Genomic DNA, 27,882 nt, shown 5'->3' on the forward strand with positions numbered 1-27,882 from the left:
TCTGATAAGACAGAATTCTAAGCCATTGCTTTCAGTTACTTTTCACTGAGATTTCTCCTGTCTAATGCACACAATATGCATTAATAAACTTGTTTTCTTCTTGTTAATCTGTCTTTTATTATATGAGTCCCAGCTAAGACCTAAGATGGGGAGAGGTGATCTTTAGCCTCTTCTACATATATACTTGTGACATAGTTAATGATATACATGTTGAAGTATTTCAGAGAAAGTCTGCTAATGTTTGCAACTTTGAAAGGCATCAAAAACTAAGATTGATGAAAGGATGGAGGGATTGATAGGTATGTTATCAAATAAGGAGAATAAAATGTGAGTAAAAATAGTTTCAACTGTTGGTCTGAAAATTTTTATAACAAAATACTGAAAAAAATAATTGATTTTTTTTTTTTTTTTTTGAGACGGTGTCTCGCTCTGTTGCCCAGGCTGGAGTGCCGTGGTGCAATCTCGGCTCACTGCAAGCTCCGCCTCCCGGGTTCACGCCATTCTCCTGCCTCAGCCTCCCAAGTAGCTGGGACTACAGGCGCCCGCCACCACGCCCGGCTAATTTTTTGTGTTTTTAGTAGAGACAGGGTTTCACTGTGTTAGCCAGGATGGTCTCAATCTCCTGACCTCGTGATCCGGCTGCGTCGGCCTTCCAAAGTGCTGGGATTACAGGAGTGAGCCACTGCACCTGGCCAATAATTGATTTTTTAAATGCAAAAATTATATAATAGTTGGGCGTGGTGATGCACACTTGTACTCCCAGCTACTCTGGAGGCTAAGGTGGGAGGATTGCTTGAGCCCAGGAGTTTAAGGCCAGCCTGGGGAACACGGTAAGACCTTCATCTCTCTAAAAAAAAATTAAAAATTGTGATCTGAGAGACTAAAATAGACAACTATTTACCCCTTTATCAACTAAGATGGACACTAAGGTTAAGGAAACAAAAAGTCAGCTACTTGTTGAGGGTTTAGGGCACAGCTGGCATGGCAATTTTCTAAATTCCTACAAGGAAAAAAACACATATGGTGAGGTGCCGTGGCTCATGCCTGTAATCCCAACACTTTGGGAGGCCAACGCTAGAGAATCACTTGAGACCAGGAGTTCAAGATCAGCCTGGACAATATAGTAAGACCCCATCTCCTGGAAAAAAAAAAAAAGAAAAGAAAAAATAAAAATTAGCCAGTCATGGTGGCATGTGTTTGCAGTCCCAGCTACTCAGGAGGATGAGGTGGGATGATTGCTTGAGCCCAGGGGTTCCGGGTTGCAGTGAGCTATGCTTGTGCCACTGCACTCCAGCCTGGGTGACAGAGTAAGACCCTGTCTCAAAAAAAAAAAAAAACAAAAACACCCACACACACAAGATTTTTTGGTGACAATGGAGACACCGGTAACTTACAGCTTAACAATCACCACTAAGAACTAAGAACTCTAAATCAACCTGATTTTACTGTTTGTTCCGGGAAATTCTTACTCACAAAGATAGGCTATAGATCAATCCATACCTTCATTCTGAGCTTTAGGAACTTCCCATTTATCTGGTCTCTAAGTTGCTCATCTGGCTGCAAAGCTTCCTTCTCAGGCACTGAGAAGTTGAGCTGATCACTGAATTGGGCAAATCACCTTCCTTGTCAAAAAAGAGGCAAAATCTAACTTCAATTTCTTCACCTTGTTGGGTGTACCATCTCAAACTGTTCTACCATGAACTATGTCCAATCCCAGTGAAATCCCCATATTGAAAAGACCACCTTAAACCACTCTAACTAGACTACAGAACCCTATAAAAATCACCCTCTGGAAGGCCGAGGCTGGCAGATTGCTCGAGCCCAGGAGTTCAAGACCAGCCTGAGCAACATGGTGAAACCCTGTCTATAGAAAAAATAAAAAAATTAGCCAGGCATGGTGACATGTGCCTGCAGTCCCAGCTACTCTGGAGGCTGAGGCAGGAGGACTGCTTGACCCTGAGAGGTCAAGGCTACAGTGGGCTGTGATTGTGCCACTGAACTCCAGCCTGTGTGACAGAGTGAGACCCTGTCTCATAAACAAATAAAAATCACCCTTGACATCCCCTCTGAGACACGACTAAGACTATGTCAAAGCAGTGTTCTTTTTTTTTTTTTGAAACTGAGTCTCACTCTATTGCCCAGGCTGGAGTACAGTGGCATGATCTCACTGCAACCTCTACCTCCTGGGTTCAAGCGATTCTAGTACCTCAGCCTCCCGAGGAGCTGTTACTACAGGTGTGAGCCACCATGCCAGGCTAATTTTTGTAGTTTTCATAGAGATGGGGTTTCACCATGTTGGCCAGGATGGTCACAAACTCGACCTCAGGTGATCCACCCGCCTTGGCTTCTCAAAGTTCTGGGATTACAGGCGTGAGCCACCGCGCCCGGCCACAATGTTCTTTTCTAATGCAGTAAGAAACTCAAATTTACTTAGTGACAGGTTATTCTGGTGGTCTTTGGTGGGGAGAGCCTGCAGTTGCAGTGAAGAGAGTTCACAAACAACAAAGTTTGGGAAATGCTGGCTTCCCATATGTTAAGACAAGGTAAATTTGGAACGGTTAGGAACTGCCTTTTGTAGTCCAGAGAGAGATTCAATGGCGCCATCAACAGATTAAATTAGGTAATATGGAAGACCAGGGAGGAAGAAAAAAATAAAGGAGGCAGGTGGTTAAGAACTGTAGAACTTCCTTTGCTGTCTTCCTCCTTACGCATGATGAACACAAGATACAGACTGTAGAACTTTCTTTCCTGTCTTCCTCCTTATGCATGATGAACACAAGATACAGACAACTACGGGAACATCTGAACTAGTCAATATAATTATTTTATGGTATGTCATGCTGTAATTTATATTACCTCACCCTTACTGATCTTGAGATTGTGCCCTAATATTTTGCACCTTTGCTTGGAGGATAAAGTTCTTAGCCTATATACAAAGGAAAGCCTCTGCGGCCCTAGCAACAATCTACCTCTAAAAGCCTTCATTCAGCTTTATTTTAGAGATAGGGTCTCGCTATATCGCCCAGGCTGGAGTGCACTGGCATGATCTCAGCTCACTGCAGACTTGACCTCCTGGGCTCAAGTGATTCTCCCACCTCAGCCTCTTGAGTAGCTGGGACCACAGGCTACGCCGCCAGGCGCAGCTAATTTTTTTTTTTTTAGACAGGTTTAGCTACGTTGCCCAGAGGGGTCTCGAACTCCTGAGCTGAAGCAATCTGTCTCCCTCGGCCTCCCAAAGTGCTGAGAATACAGGAGTGAGCCACCGCGCCCGGCCTCAAGCTCTAAACTGCAGCAATAATCACTGGTAGTTCCTTTGCACTCAGTTTCCTAAACTTGAAATCCCACCCTTCCCGGGCATCCTTGCCCAGATTCCTAACCTTTGAACACAACATACGCGTGACTCCCTTTTGGAAAGCCTTCTGCAAGCCTTCCGGGTATGGTTCTGCAACACCCTGTGTGTATCTCTATCATAGCACTCAGGCACTGCATTGTGTTTATTTGCTTACAGGGCTATCTTTCCCAGTTTTTTTTTTTTTCCTTCTCCATAGAACCACAAAGTCAGATAAGCTGAGTTTCTTGAGGACAAATTCAGTAACTTGTAAATATTTGAATCTCCAAGAGTTGTAGGGTACCAAACTGTGGAGCTCAATAAATGTCAGATGAACTAATAAACTGAAGAGTGAGGTGGGAGGCTAGATGGATGGGTCAGGAAAAAGAATTTTCTTTTTTCTCGCAAAGTGCTCGGATTACAGGCGTGAGCCACCGCGCCCGGCCAGGAAATATAATTTCTTTTCTTTTCTTTTTTTTTTTTTTTGAGACGGAGTCTCATTCTGTCGCCCAGGCTGGAGTGCAGTGTGCAAACTCGGCTCAAAGCAACCTCCGCATGCGGGTTCAAGCAATTCTCCTGCCTCAGCCTCCCGAATAGCTGGAATTACAGGCGACCGCCACCACGCCCGGCTAATTTTTGTATTTTTAGTAGAGACGGGGTTTCACCATATTTGCCAGGCTGATCTCGAACTCCTGACTTTGTGATCTGCCCGCCTCGGCCTCCCAAAGCGCCGAGATTACAGGCGTGAGCCACCGCGCCTGGCCAGGAAAGATAATTTCCAAGTACGAAATATTGTAGATTGGGAGGACCTCAGTAGCTTGGGAGAAGTGCACAGTGGTGAGTTATAGGATGGCAATGAGGTCATAGAACTATGAAGTCAAGGTTAACAATAACGCGTGCAGGCAAAACTGACAAGGGGCGGAACAAGGGGTAGCGGGTCTCCAGGACCTGGCATTAGGACGTGCGTGTTGTGGAGCAGGTATTTGGAGCCAGGCCCCACTTTCGAGTTGTCTTTCCGCCGGAACCAGAGACTGCGGACGGGGCCAGGAACCAAGCACCGTTAGGGAGATAAGGAAGGTGCTATAGCCCACATTCATCCTCTACGGCCACAAGGCCAGAGGGGGCCAGGCTGCCTCCTCACAGCATCAGCTTTTTCTTCGGCTTCATTTCCCTCTGGAAAGCGCTTTCTCACGGACGCTGCAAAGACCGAAAGGGCAGCCCCTGCCCTGCTACCCTCCAGGGAGCCACCACTCTAGAGTCCAGGCTCCTCTGGACATTATGTAACTTGGGGGACGACTTGCCTTTCTTCTGAAACACGGCTGCAGGCTATAAGTTAAAAACACGGGGCTTAGCTCCCCCTCAATAACGACGCGGCAGTCGTTACTGACGACGTTATTGACCCTCTGCCACCCGGCCCGCTGCAAGAAGAGTTCCACTTCCTCCCCGGAAAACGCGGCCGGAAGGGGCGGGCTTTCCGCCTGGACCAGGCGCTTCCGCCACCATGGCTTCACGTGGGGTTGTTGGCATTTTCTTCCTCTCTGCTGTCCCTCTTGTGTGTCTGGAACTCCGGCGTGGGATCCCGGATATAGGTAAGTGTTGACTTTTTCCCTTCGACAGTCACAGCTGGGTAATTTTCACAAAATGTTGCATAGAACGACCGCCTCTTCGGCTGCGTCGCTTCGGAGCAGCTTTGACTACAACTCCCAGACTGCATCGCCTCTGTCCCCCCACTTCCGGAGCCGACTTCACTTCGAGGAACCTTTTCCCTCCAGGTGTGATGGTTTTATGTGTAAAAGGGTAGAGGCAAAGAGCACAGGGGCAATCATAGACAGTGCTTTCGCATCCTGGCGAACACTCAAAAGGAAATAAACAGGTTGATAAGATGAAGGCCTTGTGAGAATTTAGGCTGAGAAGTTTTTTGTTTTGTTTTTAGAGACAGGGTCTCACTATGTTGCCCAGGCTGGTCTCGAACTCCTGGGTTCAAGAGATCCTCCTGCCTCGCCTCTCAAAGTGCTGGGATTACAGGCCTGCGCCACTGCGCCCGGCCCTAGGTTTAAATAAGGGGCCACGCCCGTGAAAAGCCAGTGGGGGCAGGGAAGGGATAGGGGAGGGGAGGAATATTTTAGGCAAAAAGATTGTGACATGTTGGAGGAAAAGGTGAAGGCCATTGTGGCTGAATCATGGAGAGTTGGGAGGAGGAGGAGGAGAAATTGGCTCAGGATAATGACGTTTATTGAACACCTAATATAAGCCAAACACCAGGTGCTGGTTATTATCTTATTTAATCTGCACTGCAATCAGAGGAGGGTAGGCACTATTATAATCCCCATTTTACAGTTGAGGGAACTGAAATTTAGGGAGGTTAAGTGACTTCCCCAAGGTTTTAAAAAGGTCACTCGATTCTGTATGGAGAATGCTTTGGACGGAAGCTATGGTGGAAGCAGTAAGGCACATCAGGCTTTGGAAGTTGACAAGTGGTGGTGATGGCTTGGACTAGAACAATAACAGAGGAGATAAAATGTAGACAGATTTGGGATATTGACGGAGTAGGATCAACCAACAGGCTTTGTTTATGGGTTGATGTTTGGGGCAAGGGAAAGGAAGGATTCAAGGACGACTGCCTCATGGGGGACTGAGCAAACCTAGGTATTTGGTAGTGCTACTGGTAAAGGGAAAATGGAAAGAAAAACAGTGGAGATGCTGAGAATCATGAGTTGATTTTTGGACATTTCAGTGATCAGTTTACATGTCTGTCTCCCTTTTTAAGGTGAATTCTAAAGTTAGAGACCATAATGAAACTTGGTTGTGTACTCCCTCTCTTTCTCCACGTTTTCTCCCTGCTCACAAGGAGTCAGATGCCTAGAAATGTTGCGTGCAATAAGAAATGAAAATAAAATGCTTTAAAAAAATGTACAAAGACTCTCCTGAAGCTTCTCACTCACTCAAGCTGTGTTGGAATATAACAAGACCTTTATCCAAAGGATCAGAAATGTTGAATTCACACTCAGCATTTCCGCAATTCACCTGTTCCCTTGTCTTTTTCAACATCCACCCCTACTCTGCTCATTTATTATTTTTTGAGACAAGGTCTTGCTCAGTCACCCAGGCTGCAGTGCAGTGGCACGGTCATGGCTTACTGTAGCCTGGACTTCCCGGCTCAAGTGATCCTCCCACCTCAGCCTTCTGAGTAGCTAGGAATACAGGCGCCACACCACCATGCCGTGCTAATTTTTTGTATTTTTTGCAGAGATGTGGTTTTGCCATGTTGCCCAGGCTGGTCTGGAACTCCTAGGCTCAAGGAATCCGCCCACTTCGGCCACCCAGAGTGCTGGGATTATAAGTGTGAGCCACCGTGCCCAGCCAGAAATATGCTTCTTGAAGGCAGAGACCAAATGGAATTTGTTTTTGTATTCCCAGCACTTACCAGTGTCTAGTTTAATAGAACTAGGGACAAGGGTTCTAGAAATTGCACCTGGGCTCCTGGCAGCATCGTTATCTAGTTCTTGAAATTTTCATGGAATTAGCTTCCTTCTCAGAATTCTGAACAAATGATTGTTTCCTTTGGATTGTTTCCCCTTTTTAGTTTTCTCTTTTTAATATATATTTTTTCCTTTTTTTTTTTCCTGCTACCTTTGGATTCTTGATAGTGAGCTTCCACTAATTATTTCTTAACAGTATTTAAGTGTGTTTTACACATCATACTTTATACCAGCAGCAGGGCTGGTTATGCCTATACTAATATTCAGACATATATTGAAAAACTAGCCTTGTCTTTTTCTACTGTGTAAAAACCTTTATTGTCAATACATTTTACTTGTACTTAAGCTAAATTTTTTTTTCTTTTTTATTTTTGAGACAGAGTCTCACTCTGTCACTCAGGCTGGAGTGCAGTGGTGCAGTCTCAGCTCACTGCAACTTCCGTCTTCTGGGTTCAAGCGATTCTCCTGCCTCAGCCTCCTGAGTAGCTGGGACTACAGGCATGTGCCACCATGCCCAACTAATTTTTTTGTATTTTTAGTAGAGGCAGGGTTTCAGTATGTTGTGCCAGGTTGGTCTCCAACTCCTGACCTTGTGATCCACCCGTCTCGGCCTCCCAAAGTGCTGGGATTACAGGCGTGAGCCACCGCGCCCTGACTAAGCTAAATATTTTAAGGCCAGTTCCTCACGTTGAAGTACACTGCTTATGGGGTCTATAGTTTAAGTACACAAAAAAATCCCAGCACTCTGGGAGGCCGAGGCAGGCAAGTCATGAGGTCAAGAGATCGAGACCATCCTGGCCAACATGGTGAAACACTGTCTCTACTAAAAATACAAAAATTAGCGAAGCATGGTGGCGTACGCCTGTAGTCCCAGCTGCTTGGGAGGCTGAGGCAGGAGAATCGCTGGAACCTGGGAGGCGGAGGTTGCAGTGAGCCGAGATCACACCACTACACTCCAGCCTGGCAACAGAGTGAGATTCCATCTCAAAAACAAAAACAAAAACCTTAAAATTTTTTTTCTTTAAAGGTATACACACAAATATAGTTCTTTCATATTCTCATGTGATGTTTGCAAATTGCTTGTTAGAACGAACAGCAGTAGTATGGAACATAAATCCCACACCTCAATGGTTTTTTTTTTTTTTTTTTTTGAGACAGAGTCTTACTCCGTTGCCCAGGCAGGAGTGCAGTGGCACAATCTCTGCTCACTGCAACCTCCGCCTCCCAGGTCCAAGCCATTCTCCTGCCTCAGCCTCCCAAGTAGCTGGGATTACTGGTGTGCACCACTATGCCTGACTAATGTTTGTATTTTTAGTAGAGACGAGGTTTCACCATGTTGCCCAGGCTGGTTACAAACTCCTGAGTTCAAGTGATCCAGCCACCTCAGCCTCTCAAAGTGCTGGGATTATGGCATGAGCCACTGCGCCTGGCCTCAATGGTTTCTTTACATACCAATACTCTAGATATTAAACTACTTTTGTATTGGCCAGAGATAAAATAGATTAAATTATGTGTTGTATTGAATAACACCTGAATCAACAGTTAATACTGCCAAGTTGGAGGAGCTGTGATTTTTTTTTTAAAGTCATACTTCTTCTCTAAGCAACTTTAAATTGCTAGGGTTTTAGGGTTTTTAAAGAATATTAGGCCAAGCAAGGTGGCTCATGCCTGTAATCCCAGCACTTTGGGAGGCCAAGTTTTCTTTTTTTAATATATATTTTTTCCTTTTTTTTTTTTTTTTTTTTGCTACCTTTGGATTCTTGATAGTGAGCTTCCAATAATTATTTCTTAACAGCATTTAAGTCTGCTTTACACATCATACTTTATACCAGCAGCAGGGCTGGTTATGCCTGCACTAATATTCAGACATATATTGAAAAACTAGCCTTGTCTTTTTCTACTGTGTAAAAACCTTTATTGTCAATACATTTTACTTGTACTTAAGCTAAATTTTTTTTCTTTTTTTTTTTTTGAGACGGAGTCTCACTCTGTCATCCAGGCTGGAGCGCAGTGGTGCAGTCTCAGCTCACTGCAACTTCCGTCTTCTGAGTTCAAGCGATTCTCCTGCCTCAGCCTCCTGAGTAGCTGGGACTACAGGCATGCACCACCATGCCCAAGAAAGGAGGCCAAGACAGGAGGATCATTTGGAAAAAAAAAAATAATATTATCTGATGGCCCACATCTGTGGTCCCAGCTGTTTGGGAGGCTGACATGGGACGACTGTTTGAGCCCTGGAGGTCATGGCTGCAGTGAGCTGTGATCAACTGCTGCACTCCAGCCTGGGCAAGAGAATGAGATTCCATCTGAAAGGAAAAAAAAAAGGCAAGAATATACATCTGTTTTCAGTTTAAAATAAAACATTTAAGTCTATATATGTTTTTTTCTTTTTTTTGAGACAGAGTTTCACTCTGTCACCCAGGCTGGAGTGCAATGGCATGATCTCTGCTCACTGCATCCTCTACCTCCCGGGTTCAAGTGATTCTCCTGCCTCAGCCTCCCAAGTGTCTGGGATTACAGGCACCCACCATCATACCTGGCTAATTTTTGTATTTTGGTAGAGATGGAGGTTTCACCATGTTGGCCAGGTTGGTCTTGAAGTCCTGACCTCAGGAGATCCGCCCGCCTTGGCCTCCCAAAGTGCTGGGATTACAGGCATGAGCCATCTCGCCTGGCCTGTATATGTGTTTTTCTGATTCCTTCTTTAAGTTTTAGTTAATTGACTAATTACCAGCCTTGATCACGTTGGATTCCTCTGTATCTCTGCCATTTATCTTTTGAAAATTAAAAACACAAAACAAGAGTAAAAATTCCAAGAGGATGGAAATCATTTTTAACCCAGCTTTGTTCACTGTCCCTCAACATTTGCTAAATTGTATTATGCAAAGTAGGTAGTTAGATTTCTGCTCAAATAATTTTCACTTTGGTTCTTAATATAACACCAAATACTGGCTGGGTGCAGTGGCTCATGCCTGTAATCCCAGCACTTTGGGAGACTGAGGCCAGCGGATCACCTGAGGTCAGGAGTTCAAGACCAGCCTGTCCAGCATGGTGAAACCCCATCTCTACTGAAAATACAAAACTAGCCAGGCATGGTGGTGCATGCCTGTAGTCCCAGCTACCCAGGAGGCTGAGGCAGGAGAACAGCTGGAACCCAGGAGGCAGAGGTTGCAGTGAGCCAAGATTGCGCCACTGCACTCCAGCCTGAGTGACAGAGTGAGGCTCCATCTCAAAATAAAATAAAATAAAATAAAAAATAAATAAATAAATAAATAAACCAAATACTATATTTTCACTTTTTCCTCCGCAAGCATGTAAATTGTAATTTTACTTACAAGTGACTAAATGTCAAGAAATAAAGAAGCACACAGTTGCACAATTTAATTGTGAGAAATAAGAATTTGGTGTTTCAGTGAGATTATCATAGAACTAGAATTTGACACGATATTTTCTTCTTTTTTTTTTTTTTTGAGACAGAGTCTCGCTCTGTCGCCCAGGCTGTAGTGCCATGGCACGATCTTGGCACACTGCAAGCTCTGCCTCACAGGTTCGACATTTTCCTGCCTCAGCCTCCCGAGTAGCTGGGACTACAGGTACCCACTACCACACCTGGCTAATTTTTTGTATTTTTAGTAGAGACAGGGTTTCACTGTTAGCCAAGATGTTCTGGATCTCCTGACCTCTGATCTGCCCGCCTTAGCCTCCCAAAGTGCTGGGATTACAGGTGTGAGCCACCACGCCCAACCAACACGATTATATTTTCAGTTTTATTTCTAGTTATGTAATTTTCTCTATATGGGAAACTACAACTTATACATTACTGATATTCATAATATAGTGTAGCTGATCGCTCTAATTATAACTGTATTCCCAAGATAGTGTTTATTCTAGAATTATGCTCTGTACATTTGTTCTGGAAATGACAACCATCATGAGTTTTTTAATGCCCAAAGGAGAATACAGTAAACCCTCTGTATCCCTGAGTTCCACATCCGAGGATTTAAGCACCTGTGGATTGAGACTATTCAGAAAGGGCTGGGTGTGGTGGCTCATGCCTACAATCCCAGGACCTTGGGAGGCCAAGGCGAGCAGATTGCCTGAGTTCAGGAGTTCAAGACCAGCCTGGACAACATGACGAGACCCCATCTCTACAAAAAATACAAAAATTAGCCGGGTGTGGTGGTACGTGCCTGTAGTCCCAGCTACTTGGGGGCACTAAGGCAGGAGGCTTGCTTGAGCCTCAGGAGGTTGAGGCTGCAGTGAGCCGTGTTCTCACCATTGCACTCCAACAGCCTGGGTGGCAGAGCAAGACCAAGAAGAGCAACACCCTGTCGGCTGGGCGCGGTGGCTCACGCCTGTAATCTCAGCACTTTGGGAGGCCGAGGCGGGCGGATCACGAGGTCAGGAGATCGGGACCATCCTGGCTAACATGGTGAAACCCCGTCTCCACTAAAAAATACAAAAAATTAGCCAGGCGTGGTGGCAGGCACCTGTAGTCCCAGCTACTCGGGAGGCTGAAGCAGGAGAATGGCATGAACCTGGGAGGCGGAGCTTGCAGTGAGCTGAGATCATGCTGCTGCACTCCAGCCTGGGCGACAGAGCAAGACTCTGTCTCAAAAAAAAGAAAAAAAAAAAAAAAAAAAGAAGAGCAACACCATGTCTCTTAAAAAAAGAAGGAAAGAAAAGAAAATATTCAGAAAAAAAATGGATAAATGGATGTTTGTCTGTCTGTCCCGAACATCTACAGGCTTTTTTCCCTGTCGTTAGTCCATAAACAATAAAGTATAGCAACTATTTATAGAGCCTTTACGTTGTATTGGGTAGTATATGAGTCATCTATAGATGATTTAAAGTATGTGGGAGCATAGACTGTATGCAAACACTGTGCCATTTTATATCAGGGACTTGAGCATCTGTGGATTTTGGTATACTCAGGAGTCCTGGAACCAATACCCCATGAATACTGAGGGATGACTATATATGAACAAAATCATAAGACAGTTGTATAACTTCTACTATACTTTTCCAGTACAAATAATCTTCTAATGTGTCATAATTTATTAGGAGTATCAAGAAAAATGTTTTGGGTTGGGCATGTTGGGTCATGCCTATAATCCTAGCACTTTGGGAGGCCAAGGCAGGAGGATCACGTGAGCTCAGGAGTTCGAGACCAGCCTAGTCAACAAGTGAGACGTCATCTCTTAAAAAAAAGTTTTGAATTTTAATTTTAGTTTTTTTCCTTTATCAGGAATCAAGGATTTTCTTTTGCTTTGTGGCCGGATTTTGTTACTGCTTGCTCTTCTTACTTTAATTATTTCTGTGACTACCTCATGGCTTAACTCATTTAAATCTTCCCAAGTTTATCTGAAGGGTAAGTTTATTATTTATTCTACCCTTTTATACCATTCTACTCAAATTTATTTATTCTAGAACTTTGCACAGTAAGAGCCATTTTACTATTAATTTGTGATGTGTAGTTTCAGGGAGAGTAATCAGTACAACTTTAGTCATGATTTTTTGTGTTGGTTTTTAAAAATTAGTGATGATTGTTTTGCATGGACTATATCCCAACATTTTTATGAGAAATTGTACATTTTTCTTATATATGTGTTTTAAAGCTCTATCATTTCTAAGTTGTTATATGGTAAATTCCCTAATTTTAAATTGGGTGTTTGTGCTGCTTAACTGCCATTTGATACCTACAGTTTATGAGCTGTTCTACAGAGTGAATGTATCTACCATTAATCTTTTTTTTTCTTTTTTTGAGACGGAGTCTTGCTCTGTCACCAGCTGGAGTGCAGTGGCGCGATCTTGGCTCACTGCAACCTCCACCTCCTGGGTTCAAGCGATTCTCCTGCCTCAGCCTCCCGAGTAGCTGGGACTACAGGCGTGCACCACCATGCCAGCTAATTTTTGTATTTTTTTAGAGACAGGGTTTCACCATGTTTACCAGGATGGTCTCGATCTCTTCATCTCGTGATCCGCCCACCTCGGCCTCCCGATGTGTTGGGATCACAGGCGTGAGACACCACACCCGGCCAATCTACCATTAATCTTGAAAGGCTTTTCATCCTAATTTTTTATTCCATTCTAGCAGTTTTTACTTAGGCACCTTTGTCTTTTATATGTAAATGTTTTTAATTTTAGGAAATCATGCTTGTTTTTAGTTTTTTAATTTGAGACAGAGTCTCACTCTGTCACTCAGGCTGGAATGCAGTGGCGTGCTTGGCTCATTGCAACCTCCTCCTCTCAGGCTTGAGTGATCCTCTCGCCTCAGCTTCTGAGTAGTTGGGACTACAGGTGTGTACCACTGCACCCGGCTAATTTTTGTAGTTTTTGTAGAGGTGGGATTTCGCCATGTTGCCCAGGCTGGTCTCTAGCTCCTGAGCTCAAGTGATCCACCTGCCTCAGTCGCCCAAAATGCTGGGATTACAGGCTTGACCCACTTCACCCAGCCTGTTTCATTTCTGATAAGCAAAAGTTTGTGAGTCCTAGAAGCCTTTTAAAATAATATTGTACTTAGCCTCAGAATAGGTGAATCTTAAAACCAAAAACTACACATTTTCTATGCTACTAGGAAGAAGCTTGTCATTAGTGAATTTGGTACATTGTGTTTTGTTTCACTGTTTATTTAAATGTAAGTAAATAAAAGGAAAGTGACCAGTATTTAACGTATAGCCCTTTCAAATTAACTATGAATAAAACCATAATTCTAAAAGGTTATACTGTTCAACCCAAACATAAATGAAAATGTGATGTGTTAGGGTCTCCCAACCACAGACTTTAGATTTTTTTCTTTCTTTTGATACATTATTTGGTTGGTTATATATACTTCAAATGAGATACTTGGGAAGTACAAAGCACTTTTATGTTTTGATGTCTTAGAAGAAGAAGAAAAGAACGAGAAAAGACAAAAACTTGTGAGAAAAAAACAACAAGAGGCACAAAGAGAGAAGGTAAGGCAGAATTTTTAGAGACTTTATGCGTAGAGAAATACAAAAATCTCTGAGGCAATTAAAATTAAGGTCTGTTGCTTCTGTTTTTGTGCTAAGATTTAAAAAAAATATAATGAGGTCAAATTCACGTGACATAAAATTGACCATTTTATTTTACTTATTTATTTTCAAAATGGAGTCTCGCTCTGTCACCTAGCCTGGAATGCAGAGGTGAAATCTCGGCTCACTGCAGTCTCCGCTTCCCAGGTTCAAGCGATTCTTCTGCCTCCACCTCCCGAGTAGCTGGGATTACAGGCACTCACCACCACACCAAGCTAATTTTTGTATTTTTAGTAGAGATATGGTTTCGCCATGTTGGCCAGGCTGGTCTTAAACTCCTGACCTCAGGTGATCCGCCTGCCTCAGTCTCCCAAAATGCTGGGATTACAGGCATGAGCCACCATGCCCAGCCAAAATTGACCACGCTGTTCAGTGACATTTAGTACATTCACAACGTTGTACAACTACCACCTCTGTTCCATCTCCCGTAAAGAAAACCGTATACTCTTTAAACAGTCACTCCCCATTCTGCCCTCATCCCATCCTCTGGAAACCACCAATCTGCTTTCTGTTGGTACGGATTTACCTATTGTGGATGAATAATATTCCATTGAATAGATATGCCACTTTTTTTTTTTTTTGAGACTGGGCCTCTCTCTGTTGCCTAGGCTGGGGTGGAGTGGTACAACCATACCTCGCTGTCGCCTCAAATTCCTGGGTTCATGGGATCTTCCTGCCTCAGCTTCCTGGGTAGCTGGAACTACAGGCACACACACACCACTAAGCTCAGCTAATTTTTAAAAAATTTTGGGCCAGGTGTGGTGGCGCACGCCTGTAATCCCAGCACTTTGAGAGGCTGAGACGGGTGGATCACGAGGTCAAGAGATTGAGACTATCCTGGCCAACAAGGTGAAACTCCGTCTCTACTAAAAATACAAATATTAGCTGGGCGTGGTGGTGGGCACCTGTAGTCCCAGCTACTTGGGAGACTGAGGCAGGAGAATCACTTGAACCCAGGAGCCAGAGATGGCAGTGAGTGGAGACTGCACCACTGCACTCCATCCTGGGTGACAGAGTGAGACTCCATCTCAAAAGAAAAAACAAAAACAAAGGATGTTGGCTTCCCTCTCCAGATTTAAGACCTGAAATTCTGAAGATGGCACTTGGTTTCCCATTTGTGACAAATCCTCGGAGTTGCCATATCGACATTCAATTTGAATCAGGATAGGAAAAGTAGATCCTCCCATTCTCTCAGGAAATGGGATTGTTCCCAGCATGAAAACCACAACCTGGTTGATAACTTTCATAATCAGGCGGGTCAAAAACAAATGCCTGTCCAGCTTGCTGTCCAGCTGTCGGCACGAGCCTCCCCACAACCAAGCAGCGAAACAGGGTGGCAGTGGCTCTGTTCAGCCAGCAGGGCTCTTACTTGGTTCTTATTTACAACTCTATAGACAGCGTACATTTTTAGGAACATTAACGTATAGTAACAACACCTAATTTGTTGTTTTGAACAGGCCAGCAGATACATAGAGAACATTTTAAAACCTCACCAGGAAATGAAATTGAGAAAACTGGAGGAGCGCTTTTATCAAATGACGGGTGAAGCTTGGAAATTAAGCAGTGGGCACAAACTTGGGGTTGGAAAATATTCTCATTTTATATTTTGAATCCTCTTACTATGTTTCCTATTATGTGATTGATTTTTAATTGAAAATGATGTTAGTCTGCTTTTAGGAGTTTTTATTGATAATGATTGTATATCAGTTTTTGTTCAGCATACTTGTTTATCACATGGTTAAGGGGTTGGTCTTTTTTTTTTTTTTTTTTTTTTGAGATGGAGTCTTGCTCTGTTCCCCTAGGCTGGAGTTCAGTGGCACAATCTTGGCTCACTGCCAACTCTGCCTCCCAGGTTCACGCCATTCTCCTGCCTCAGCCTCCCAAGTAGCTGGAACTACAGGCGCCCGCCACCATGCCCAGCTAATTTTTTGTATTTTTAGTAGAGACGGGGTTTCACCGTGTTAGCCAGGATGGTCTCAATCTCCTGACGTCGTGATCCGCCCTCCTCAGCCTCCCAAAGTGCTGGGATTCCAGGTGTGAGCCACTGCGCCCAGCTGGTCTTTGTTTTTAAAAGACAGTCTCTCTCTGTTGCCCTGACTGGGGTGCAGTGGCACGATCATAGCTCACTGCAGCCTCAAACTCCAGGGCTCAAGGGATCCTCCTGCCTCAGCTTCTTAAGTAGCTGGGACCATAGATGCACCCTACCATGGACTGCACCTGGCTGGTTAAGTGGTTTTTGGTGCCTAAAGAGCATATAACTTGGTTCCTTAAAAAGCTGTTGTGGTGGCTCATGCCTGTAATCCCAGTAATTTGGGAGGATGAGGCAGGCAGATTGCTTGAGACCAGGAGTTTGAGACCAGCCTGGGCAACATAGGAAGACCCTGTCTCTACAAAAAAAAATTAAAAATTAGCCAGACGTGATAGAGTGTGACTATAGTCTCAGCTACTTGGGAGGTTGAGGCAGGAGGATCACTTGAGCCCAGGAGGTCAAGAGGCTGCAGTGAGCCGTGACTGTACCACTGCACTCTAGCCTGGGAGACAGAGCAAGACCTTTTCTCCAAAAAAAAAAAAAAAGACTGACTGTGACATAAGATAGTCTTTAAAACTGTCAAATAAATTGCTATTGTCTTATATGAGGACAAGAACATTCTGATCTTTCCTCAAGTCAAGATCTCCAAGGTATTAAGCTCATGTTATATATGTTATTATATATTATATATTCTGATTTTTAAGTCAAATTAAACTTTGGTTATGTTTTCCTTCAGCATTGAATATGAATTTTGTCAGTTTCTATAGAAGTTTACAATTTTAAGTTTTCTTTTTTTTTTTGAGGCCGAGTCTCACTCTGTCACCCAAGCTGGAGTGTAGTGGCACCATCTCAGCTCAGTGCAACCTCTGCCTCTCAGGTTCAAGCAATTCTTCTGCCTCAGCTAATTTTTGTTTTTGAGACAGAGTCTCTCTCCATCGCCCAGGCTGGAGTGCAGTGGTGCGATCTCAGCTTACTGCAACCTCCGCCTCCTAGGCTCAAGCAATTTTCCTGCCTCAGTCTCCCACGTAGCTGGGATTACAGGTACCTGCCACCACGCCCGGCTAATTTTTGTATGTTTTTTTAGTAGAGATGGGATTTCACCATGTTGGCCAGGCTGGTCTCTAACTCCTCACCTCCAGTGATCTGCCCACCTCGGCGTTCTGAAATGCTGGGATTACAGGCGTGAGCCACCGTACCCGGCCAATTTTTGCATTTTTTTAGTAGAGATTGGGTTTCACTGTGTTAGCCAGGCTGGTCTTGAACTCCTGACTTCAGGTGATCTGCCCTCCTCAGTCTCCCAAAGTGCTGGGATTACAGGTGTGAGCCACAGCACCCGGCTCAAGCCTCGTGTTTTCTTGTCCACGGAGATAATGCTTTAATTTTTTGGGTCTCATAATGGCTTGCTAATATTTTTCTACTGATATGCCATCAGGGTAAAAAAAAGGAAAAAGGAAAAACAATTGTGAATAGAATAAAGTTGATAGAAAACATCTCTTTAGAAATTGTCTGTTGTGTTTGACCAGGGTGATGAAGGTACAAGTCAGACATCTTTGGAAACACCAAACAGAGAAGCAGCAAAGAGCCAGAACTTGCCTAAACCTTTAACTGAATTTCCATCTCCTGCTGAACAGCCCATGTGCAATGAGGTAAATTACTTCATGCCTCTCACTGAATTGTGTCTGTGTGCAGTAGGAGTATCGAACTCTGGGTGAGGTGGTGTACTGGGTGAAGATCAGGCCTGCCCTTTCATCCAGATGGTGTCTTCCCACTGCCTTACAAAGTGATCACCCAAGAATAGGCTGGGCGCAGTGGCTGACACCTGTAATCCCAACACTTTGGGAGGCCGAGGCCGATGGAGGTTGAGGCCAGGAGTTTGAGACCAGCCTGGCCAACATGGTGAAACCCCATCTCTATTTAAAAAAAAAAAGAAGAATTTTCCCTGTTCAATATTAATAATATTCTGAATCCAACTTGGAAGCAATAAAGACAAATGATAATAGGTTTAGAAAATACTCAATTCTTAGCCAGGCACGGTGGCTCACACCTGTAATCCCAGCACTTTGGGATACCAAGGCAGGCAGATCACCTGAGGTCAGGAGTTCAAGACCAGCCTGGCCAACATGATGAAACCCCATCTCTACTAAAAATACAAAAAAATTAGCTGGGCATGGTGGCAGGCATCTGTAATCCCAGCTACTGAGGAGGCTGAGACAGGAGAATCGGTTGAACCTGGGAGGTGGAGGTTGCAGTGAGCCAAAATTGCACCATTGCACTCCAGCCTGGACAACAATAGTGAAACTCCGTCTCAAAAACAAAAAACAAAAAGGGCTGGGCGTGGTGGCTCATGCCTGTAATCCCAGCAGTTTGGGAAGCTGAGGTGGATGGATCACGAGGTCATGAGTTCAAGACCAGCCTGGCTAAGATGGTAAAATCCCATCTCTACTAAAAATACAAAAATTAGCCGGGTGCAGTGGCAGGCGCCTGTAATCCCAGCTACTCAGGAGGCTGAAGCAGGAGAATTTCTTGAACCCAGCGGGGTGGAGGTTGCAGTGAGCCTAGATTGCGCCACTGCACTCCAGCCTGGGCGACAGAGTGAAACTCCGTCTCAGAAAAAAAAAATTGACATTTTTTCTTTCTTTTTTTTTTTTTTGAGACAGAGTCTCACTCTGTCGCCCAGACTGGAGTACAGTGGCACAATCTAGGCTCACTGCAGGCTCCACCTCCTGGGTTCACACCATTCTCACCATTCTCCTGCCTCAGCCTCCCAAGTAGCTGGGACTACAGGCGCCCGCCATCGCGCCCGGCTAATTTTTTTGTATTTTTAGTGGAGACGGGGTTTCACCATGTTAGCCAGGATGGTCTCGATCTCCTGACCACGTGATCCGCCTGCCTCGGCCTCCTAAAGTGTTGGGATTACAGGCGTGAGCCACTGCGCCCGGCCGAAAATACTCAATTCTTTTTAAGGAATTTGATTATGTAAAAATGAAAAATATAATGCTTACAAAGGGAAGCATTCCTATTAACTTAAGAACATTATCAAGCCCTGTCTTGTGAGTGGCTAATAGCTGTTATTAACACGAGTGTATAATTTTCCTTATTGGCCCTTCTAGAGAATAGATTAGCAATCAGTCACTTTGGATTAGTGCCCAGGTTTATTATACATGTTGTTCATTCAAATCTTCAATCCCTAACTTAATTCCAATTGGAGCTGGAAAGATTAGAAATAAGAAATCCATTTTTACCGGCCCTTAGGGAAAGCTGGGAGGCTGTCTATTCCCTGAAAATAGTTTCTAAGATATTGCTTCTCAATCTGAGATTTCCTGGTCCCATAGTGGAGATTGAGCAGGGGAATCAGATTATTGAACTATCACTGACCTTTGAAAAAGATCAATATGAACTAAATGGACTGATTAAAAATTCACATTTGTGTTTTGTTAATGACACTATCTTATGCTGATGGCAGATTTTATTGACAGTCACATATGCTTTTGATACCAAAGAAAACAAATGAGTTATTTAGTAAATGCAAATAAGGTTAGATTAAATGTTATAAAATATACTCTATGGTATTAATAAAGAGAGTTCCTGGAGATGAAGTCATTGGTAACAAATGTTTTAATGAAAGAAAATGGTCTAAATATCTGGATTATTTTATTTTTATTTTCTTGAGACAGAGCCTCACTCTGTCACCCAGGCTGGAGTGCAGTGGCGCAGTCATGGCTCACTGCAATCTCTGCCTCCTGGGTTCAAGAGATTCTTGTGCCTCAACCTCCTGAGTAGCAGGATTACAGGTGTGCGCCACCATGCCTTGCTCATTTTTGTATTTTTAGTAGAGATGGGGTATCACCATGTTGGCCAGGCTGGTCTCAAACTCCCGACCTCAGGTGATCTGCCTGCCTCAGCCCCCGAAAGTGCTGGGATTACAGGCATGAGCCACCACACCCAGCCCAATATCTGGATTCTTAATAGATTAATGGAAATAGGGAAACATGAGTAAATGACAAAAGCAACCAAAGTGAATGGTTTCTGGCAGTCACCTGGGAGTGTGAGTGACAAAAAGTCCATATTCATGTTAAAATGTGTATATGGGCCGGGCGCGGTGGCTCACGCCTGTAATCCCAGCACTTTGGGAGGCGGAGGCGGGCAGATCACAAGGTCGGGAGGTCGAGACCATCCTGGCTAACACGGTGAAACCCCATCTCTACTAAAAATACAAAAAATTAGCCGGGCATGGTGGCGGGCGCCTGTAGTCCCAGCTACTCAGGAGGCTGAGACAGGAGAATGGCGTGAACCCAGGAGGCAGAGCTTGCAGTGAGCCAAGATCGTGCCACTGCACTCCAGCCTGGGTGACAGAGTGAGGCTCCGTCTCAGAAAAATAAATAAATAAAATGTGTATATGTTTGAAGCAAAATAATTTTGGGGTCTTATTGAATTTTTTTTTTTCTTTTTAAGATGGAGGCTTGCTCTGTCACCCAGGCCAGAGTGCAGTGGCACAACCTCAGCTCACTGCAACCTCTGCTTCGTGGGTTCCAAGCGATTTTCCTGCCTCAGCCTCCTGAGTAGCTGGGATTATAGGCACCCACCATCACGCCTGGATAATTTTTGTATTTTTGTAGAGACGGGGTTTCACCATGTTAGCCACGCTGATCATGAACTCTTGACCTCAAGTGATCCACCTGCCTCAGCCTCCCAATGTGTTGGGATTACAGGCATGCGCCACTGCGCCCAGCTGATTCATGTTACTATTTATCCTGTTTTTATGTATATGTATGTGAATATGCATACACAATCATATATATATATATTTTTTTAAGTGACAGGGTCTTTCTTTGTTGCAATGGTTGGCCTTGAACTTCTGAGCTCAAGTGATCCTCCTGCCTCAGCCTCCTGAGTTGCTGGGATTACGGACATGAGCCACTGCATCTGGCTTGCTTTTTTACATAGTACATTTTTATATATTAGTAATATTTTGGAACATAATAGAAACAAAATCCTTTAAGAATGTATGGATTGGGAGCTATTATCTCAAATCCTATTATGATTAATTTTTAGCACACTTGCCCAAAAATGTTTATTAATTGAGCTATTTTCATTATAAACTCTTTATAGATGTATAAAGAAAAGATTTAAGTAAGCTTAGATGTTTGTCTAAACTCTGCATTGAGAGGAACTCTTCTCATTGACACTTTTGTTTGCTTCTTGAAAATGTTTACATTCCTCTTACCAATACTTTTCTTTAGATTCCTGATTTACCTGAAGAACCTTCTCAAACAGCAGAAGTGAGTCTATTTTTCTCTTCGAAAATTAAACTTATTTCTATTTTCTTTGCTAACATCCATTAAATATGTCTTATCTAAACTTGGGTTTAGAAAGAAATGATAGCATAAGTGTTCATGTGATTATACTGTAACTAGGTCTTTTTTAGAACATAGAGACAGGGTCTCACTATATTGCCTAGGCTGGCCTTGAACTCCTGGGCTCAAGTGATCCACCCACCTCAGCCTCCTGGGTAGCTGGGTCTTATTTGGAATGTAGTGTAGTATCAAAGTCCTGAACATGAGTCGTATTTTGCAAGCCTGCTGTCTGCTGAGTTGTCTTTTTTTTTTTTTTTGAGATGAAGTCTCACTCTTGTTACCCAGGCTGGAGTGCAATGGCATGATCTCAGCTCACTGCAACCTCCGCCTCCTGAGTTCAAGTGATTCTCCTGCCTCAGCCTCCCAAGTAGCTGGGATTACAGGCATCTGCCACCACATCGGGCTAGTTTTTGTATTTTTAGTAGAGATGGGGTTTTACCATGTTGGCCAGGCTGGCCTGGAACTCCTGACCTCAGGTGATCTGCCTGTCTTGACCTCCCAAAGTGCTGGGATTACACCCACCTACTGCCTCAGGCATAGGACACATGTGGGCTTTTCCAGAACTTTAGGTCAGAAAATGCGTTGCTTACTAAAACAATCAAAATAGGCATATGTCCCAGCACTTTGGGAGGCCGAGAGGGGAGGATTGCTTCAGCTTAGGAATTCAAGACCAGCCTGGGCAACATAGTGAGACCCTGTCACTATAAAAAGGAAAAAAAAAAGGAAAAAAAACTAGGCAAATGACTTCAAATTGCAGTTCTCCTTTTCAAAGGAGAAAATGAGGAGGGCAACTACTTTGTAGATGTTTTAATTTAGGGGTGGTTTGCTGTTGGGGGCTGGGCTGGGACTGATCCCCGACTCTGTGTCAAGCTGCCTTCTTCCCAGTTGCTGGGTCATAGTCCGTGGTGCCTTCCTGTCACTGGCCACCCTACTTATAGACACTTCCTAATGTATGGGGAACACAACATGTCTTGAAAGCCATTAAGTCATTTGGGCAATAAATCCAGAAGGAGAACCTAACTTCTTGGGGCTCGGCAACAGTTATACTCCTTGGAAACCTTTTTTTTTTTTTTTTAAGAGACGGGCTTTTGCTCTGTCTCATAGGCTGGAGTGCCTTGGCATGATCATAGCTGACTGCATCTTCAACCTCTCAGGCTCAAGTGATCCTCCTACCTTAGTGTCCCAAGTAACTAGAACTGCAGGCACATGCCACCAGCCCTGACTAATTTTTAAATTAAAAAAAGAATTTTTTTGGGTAAAGATTGGGTCTCACTGTGTTGCCCAGGCTGGTCCGACTCCTGGTCTCAAGTGATCCTCTCACCTTGGCCTCCCCAAGTGGTGGGATTATAGGTGTGAGTCACTGTGCCTGATGGGAAAGGTTTTTTTTTTTTTTCTTTTGAGACCAAGTCTCACCGTATTGCTCAAGCTGGAGTGCAATGGCATGATCTGGGCTCTCTGAAACCTCTGCTTCCAGGTTCAAGCCATTCTCCTGCCTCAGCCTCCTGAGTAGCTAAGACTGCAGGTGTGCGCCACAATGCCTGGCTAATATTTGTATTTTTAGTAGAGATGGGGTTTCACCATGTTGGCCAGACTGGTCTCGAACTCCTGACCTCAAGTGATCCGCCCACCTCAGCCTCCCAAAGTGCTGGGATTACAGGCCTGAGCCACCGCACCTGGCCTGATTGGAAATATTTTCTAACATAGCTTTCCTGAGAGGGAGGGGTGCTGCTCTAAAATCACCAGTTATGCATAATATGATACCCATATAACTCCCAGCACAGTTAATGATCATATTAGTCATAAAGGGTTTCTTGACAGGTGAAAAATAAACACTAATTTGTCATCTTCTCATTTTATAATGTCTTTTTTTTTTAAACAGAGTCTTGCTCTGTCATCCGGGCTGGGGTGCAGTGGTGTGATCACAGCTTACTGCTGCCTCAGATTCCCTGGGCTCAGGCTGTTCTCCCACTTCAGCTTCCCAAGTAGCTGGGACTAGAGGCATGCACCACCACATCTAGCTAATTTTTCTGTTTTTTGTGGCAGCAGGTGTCTCAAACTCCTGGCCTCAAGTGGTCTGCCTGTCTCAGCCTCCCAAAGTCCTGGGATTACAGGCGTGAGCCACCACCATGCCCTACCTATGTCTTTTAATAATTAGCAAAGCAGCATCTAAGTCCTTTTTAGCTGCTTAGCTGTTTTATGGAATGAAAGGAATTGCAAAGAGCAATGGATCGGAGTTCTTATGTGAATCTTTCTTCCTTAGGTAGTTACTGTTGCTCTCCGATGTCCCAGTGGGAATGTCCTGAGGAGAAGGTTTTTGAAGTCCTACGGCTCACAGGTAAGTGAAGGAATTCACATTTTGAGAAATATCTTTGTTGAATTTGGCAGTAGTTTATTCACATGCCGTGGGGAAGGTGTGATCACACTGTCATCTGCACCTCCCATCAGGTATGGATAAAGGACATTTCCAGGTACTCCACGTTGCAGAAATTTGGCTAACTAGGCATGCCTGCCAGATGTCTCTGAGTTGTGATCTCTGCATTCACATTTTACTCATTCTTTCCCTTTGGTGTATTTTTCCTTTGTTTGCTTTCATTACATTTTCATAATTTGATGGGCAAGATGCTTTTAAATCCTTAGGAAGTAGCCACTATTAACTTTAGACTTTTTTTTCTTTTAAAAACAATACTGTGGGCTGGGTGCAGTGACTCAGGTCTGTAATCCCAACACTTTGGGAGACCAAGGTGGGCAGATCACTTGAGGTCAGGAGTTCGAGACCAGCCTGGCCAACATGGTTAAACCCCATCTCTAGTAAAAATAAGAAAATTAGCCGGGCATGGTGGCGGACCCCTGTAATCCCACCTACTCGGGAGGCTGAGGTGGGAGAATCACTTGAACCTGGCAGGCAGAGGTTGCAATGAGCCGAGATCGTGCCACCGCACTCCAGCCTGGGTGACAGAGCAAGATTCTGTCTCAAAAATAATAAATAATAAAAACAATACTGTGGTTGTTAGTGATAATTTGGAAAACATGGAAAAGTAGAGAGAGAAAAAAATTTGATCTGTAGTCTCATGCCAAAACCAGTTACTAACATTTTGGTATATTTCCATCTCTAAGTACATTTAAACATATAATTATATGTGCATTAAAAATATATGTAAATAATTTTCTGTCCTGTTTGTTGTATTTAACCTTCAGTGACAAGAATGCTGTAAACCGTAATGGAAAATACTGGATTTGACTACATAAAAATTCCGGCCAGGTGCGGTGGCTCATGCTTATAATCCCAGCACTTTGGGAGGCTGAGGTGGGTGGATCATGAGGTCAGGAGATCGAAACCATCTTAACATGGTGAAACCCCGTCTCTACTAAAAATACAAAAAAATTAGCCAGGCGTGGTGGCGAGCGCCTGTAGTCCCAGCTACTGGGGAGGCTGAGGCAGGAGAATGGCATGAACCCAGGAGGCAGAGCTTGTAATGAGCTGAGATCATGCCACTGCACTCCAGCCTGGGTAACAAAGTGAGACTCCATCTCAAAAAAAAAAAAAAAAAAATTAAAAATTCCATAAAGAAACTGTTCATAAAGTTTAGAATTTTTTTTTTTTTTTTTTGAGACAGAATCTTGTTCTGTCACCCAGGTTGGAATGGAGTGGGGTGTGATCTCTGCTCACTGCAACTTCCATCTCCTGATCTCAAGCAGTTCTTGTGCCTCAGCCTCCTGAGTAGCTGGGACCAGAGGCATGCTCCACCGTTCCTGGCTAATTTTTTATTTTTAGTAGAGATGGGGTTTTGCCATGTTGGCCAGGCTGGTCTCAAACTCCTGGGCTCAAGTGGTAGGCCCACCTTGGCCTACCCAAGTGTTGGGATTACAGGCGTGACCCACCACGACCAGCCCATTTTACTATTTATGTATGATAGTTATTTTTTATAAGGAACTTAAATCAAGGAAGAGATGAACACCTCAGTAGACTGGCAGGGAAAGAAACACATGAATATCACGGTTTCCTGAAGAAGACTCAGTGATAGATAAATATATGAAAAAAATGTTTGGTCTCATATAGAATCAATGAAATACAAATAAAATGAAACAGTATTTTCTACTTAACTAGAGTGTCAAAGATTAAATAGAAATCGTACTCAGATTTGGCAAATGTGTTGGGAAAACAGGGATTCTTAAAACTTTAATAGTTTTTTGGCCGGGTACCATGGCTCACACCTGTAATCCCAGCACTTTGGGAGGCTGAGGCAAGCAGATCACGAGGTCAAGAGATCGAGACCATCCTGGCCAACATGGTGAAACCTTGTCTCTACTAAAAATACAAAAATTAGCCGGACATGGTGGTGCCTGCCTGTAGTCCCAGCTACTCGGGAGGCTGAGGCAGGAGAATCGCTTGAACCCAGGAGGCAGAAGTTGCAGTGAGCCAAGATCGTGCCACTGCACTCCAGTCTGAGAAACAGCAAGACTCCATCACAAAAAACAAAACAAAACAAAACCTTTAATATTTTTTATTTTTTTAAAAAATAGAACAGGTCTCACTATGCTGACCAGGCCAATCTTGAACTCCTGGGCTCAAATGATTCTCCTACCTCGTCCTTCCAAAGTGCTGGGATTACAGGTGTGAGCCACTGTGCCCGGCCATCGTAACTTGTTAATGTGAATGTAAATAGGATCAGTGTTCCTGACAGATAATTTACCATTATTGTTATTTATTTTTGTGAGATTGGTTCTCACTCTGTCACCAAGGCTGAAGAACAGTGGTGCAATCACAGCTCACCGAAACCTCAACCTTCCTGGGCTCAGGTGATCCTTGTACCTCAGCCTCCTGAGTAGCTGGGATTACAGGCATGCACCACCAGGCCTGGCTAATTTTTGTATTTTTTGTAGAGACTGGGTTTCGCCATGTTACCCAGGCTGGTTTCAAACTTCTGTGCCATTATATGTTTGGGGAAAAAATTTATATATATATATATATATATACACACACACACATATATATATATACACACACACATATATATACACACATATATATATATAGTTTTGAGACCGAGTCTTGCTCAGTCACCCAGGCTGGAGTGCGGTGGTGGGATCTTGGCTCACTGCAACCTCCGCCTCCTGGGTTCAGATTATTCTCCCTCCTCAGCCTCCTGAGGGCCTGAGATTACAGGTGCCCGCCACCATGCCTGGCTAATTTTTGGCTGGGCGCAGTGGCTCACGGCCATAATCCCAGCATTTCGGGAGGCCCAGGCAGGCAGAACACTTGAGGTCAGGAGTTCAAGACCAGCGTGGCCAACATGGTGGAACCCCATCTCTACTAAAAATACAAAAATTAGCTGGGCGTGGTAGTGGGCACCTGTAAAATCCAAGCTACTCTGGAGGCTGAGGCAGGAGAATCGCTTAAACCCAGGTGGTGGAGGTTTCAGTGAGCCGAGATGGTGCCATCGCACTCCAGCCTGGGTGACAGAGGGAGACTCCCATCTCAAAAAAAAAAAAAAAGAATATTCCTAGCTCTAAACTCATGGCAAGCTATTTTCCTTTAAGTTCTAGAAAGTTTCTTTGAAAGGTATGAAAATTCTGTCTCATTACTCCTAGGGATATGATTTTACATTGACAAAATTATAAAATGTTATGGTGGTCTAAAGGGACATGGTGTGTAAAGTATTTGATAATGACTAAGCCAAGCTTTTCATCTTCTAGGTCTTATTTGACTGGATGACGAGAATTGGGTACCACACATCTCTATACAGCCTTTCTACTTCCTTTCCCAGACGGCCTCTGGCAGTGGAGGGAGGCCAGTCGCTGGAGGACATAGGAATAACTGTGGACACTGTACTCATCCTGGAGGAGAAGGAGCAGACCAACTAGGAAAGAAGGGCAAGCTCCCTGTTTGCATGCAGTCAGTCATGCCATGACCTTCTGGCACAATAAAGGCTTCACTTTCAAATCACACCATACCTTGATTGAGCTCATGGCAGTAAACTTTGAACATTGATATCCATGGGAATAGGATTAGAAAAGGATTGCTTTCTGCATATAATAATCTGTGGACTGTACCATTTTACAGTGTAACAAATGAGAATGAGGTAGAAATGTACGCAGTAAGGCACTCAGTAATTGGTATTTTTTCCCAGCTGACATGATTTCTCAGTGTTAGAAAACAAACCCATAGAACTTTGCTTTCTGCCTCTTCAATCCATCTTACCACACAATATTTCATGATTCAAATTCTTCAAAGTCTTAGAAGCAGGAATGTTTATTCTGCTGTATTTCTGTGAAATTAAAAACTTGGAAGAAGCTTCAAAGGTCTTGGAGGCTTTAAAGTTCTTTCTGTTGGGTATGCATTACAGTTTACTTAACTGATGTTTGCGATTTATATAATTTTGCCTTGTATTAAATGTTACAAAGTTCCAAATGAATCAGTATTTAAAAAAGTAAAACTATGAAAGCATTAAAATAAAGGTGAATTTTTAAAACTGTATCTGATCATTTCCCTCTCCTGCTTATAAGCCTATAATGATAAAGTCATGCACTGTAACACTAAGTTCAGACTCCAAGTGTGGTTATAAAAGGCTTTTAACTTTGTTCTACTCACTCTTTTTTTTTCTCATGCTCTGTTTTAAGTCTGCTCAGGCCGGGTGTGGTG

At 43.8% G+C, this 27,882-nt stretch overlaps 1 protein-coding gene across 8 annotated transcripts; it reads left to right on the forward strand.

Moving 5' to 3' along the window:
- The first annotated feature begins 2,121 nt into the window (after positions 1–2,121).
- On the forward strand, positions 2,122–27,717 carry UBXN8 (UBX domain protein 8). Of its 8 annotated transcripts, none has more exons than XM_054561403.2 (8): positions 2,122–4,917; positions 12,053–12,175; positions 13,690–13,760; positions 15,317–15,439; positions 17,412–17,534; positions 21,129–21,167; positions 23,503–23,577; positions 26,937–27,717. In XM_054561403.2, the coding sequence occupies exons 1-8, from the start codon at positions 4,830–4,832 to the stop codon at positions 27,102–27,104; spliced, it is 810 nt and encodes a 269-aa protein (XP_054417378.2). In that variant the 5' UTR covers positions 2,122–4,829; the 3' UTR covers positions 27,105–27,717. The 8 variants fall into 8 exon arrangements, with proteins under 8 accessions (XP_054417378.2, XP_024106918.2, XP_054417379.2 ...); XM_024251150.3 differs by having other exon boundaries at positions 13,693–13,760; XM_054561408.2 differs by having other exon boundaries at positions 4,878–5,100.
- Positions 27,718–27,882: the final 165 nt, after the last annotated feature.

Source organism: Pongo abelii, chromosome 7, assembly GCF_028885655.2.
Source record: "Pongo abelii isolate AG06213 chromosome 7, NHGRI_mPonAbe1-v2.0_pri, whole genome shotgun sequence".
NCBI lineage: Eukaryota > Metazoa > Chordata > Mammalia > Primates > Hominidae > Pongo > Pongo abelii.

What these genes read in the sequence shown, in the direction of transcription:
- UBXN8 (XM_054561403.2), top strand. Translation starts at nt 4,830, where the DNA reads ATGGCTTCACGTGGGGTTGTTGGCATTTTCTTCCTCTCTGCTGTCCCT. An exon ending in AAGAGGCACAAAGAGAGAAG is followed by an intron (nt 13,761 to 15,316) that starts GTAAGGCAGAAT and finishes TGTTTTGAACAG; the next exon opens with GCCAGCAGATACATAGAGAA. An exon ending in AACAGCCCATGTGCAATGAG is followed by an intron (nt 17,535 to 21,128) that starts GTAAATTACTTC and finishes ACTTTTCTTTAG; the next exon opens with ATTCCTGATTTACCTGAAGA.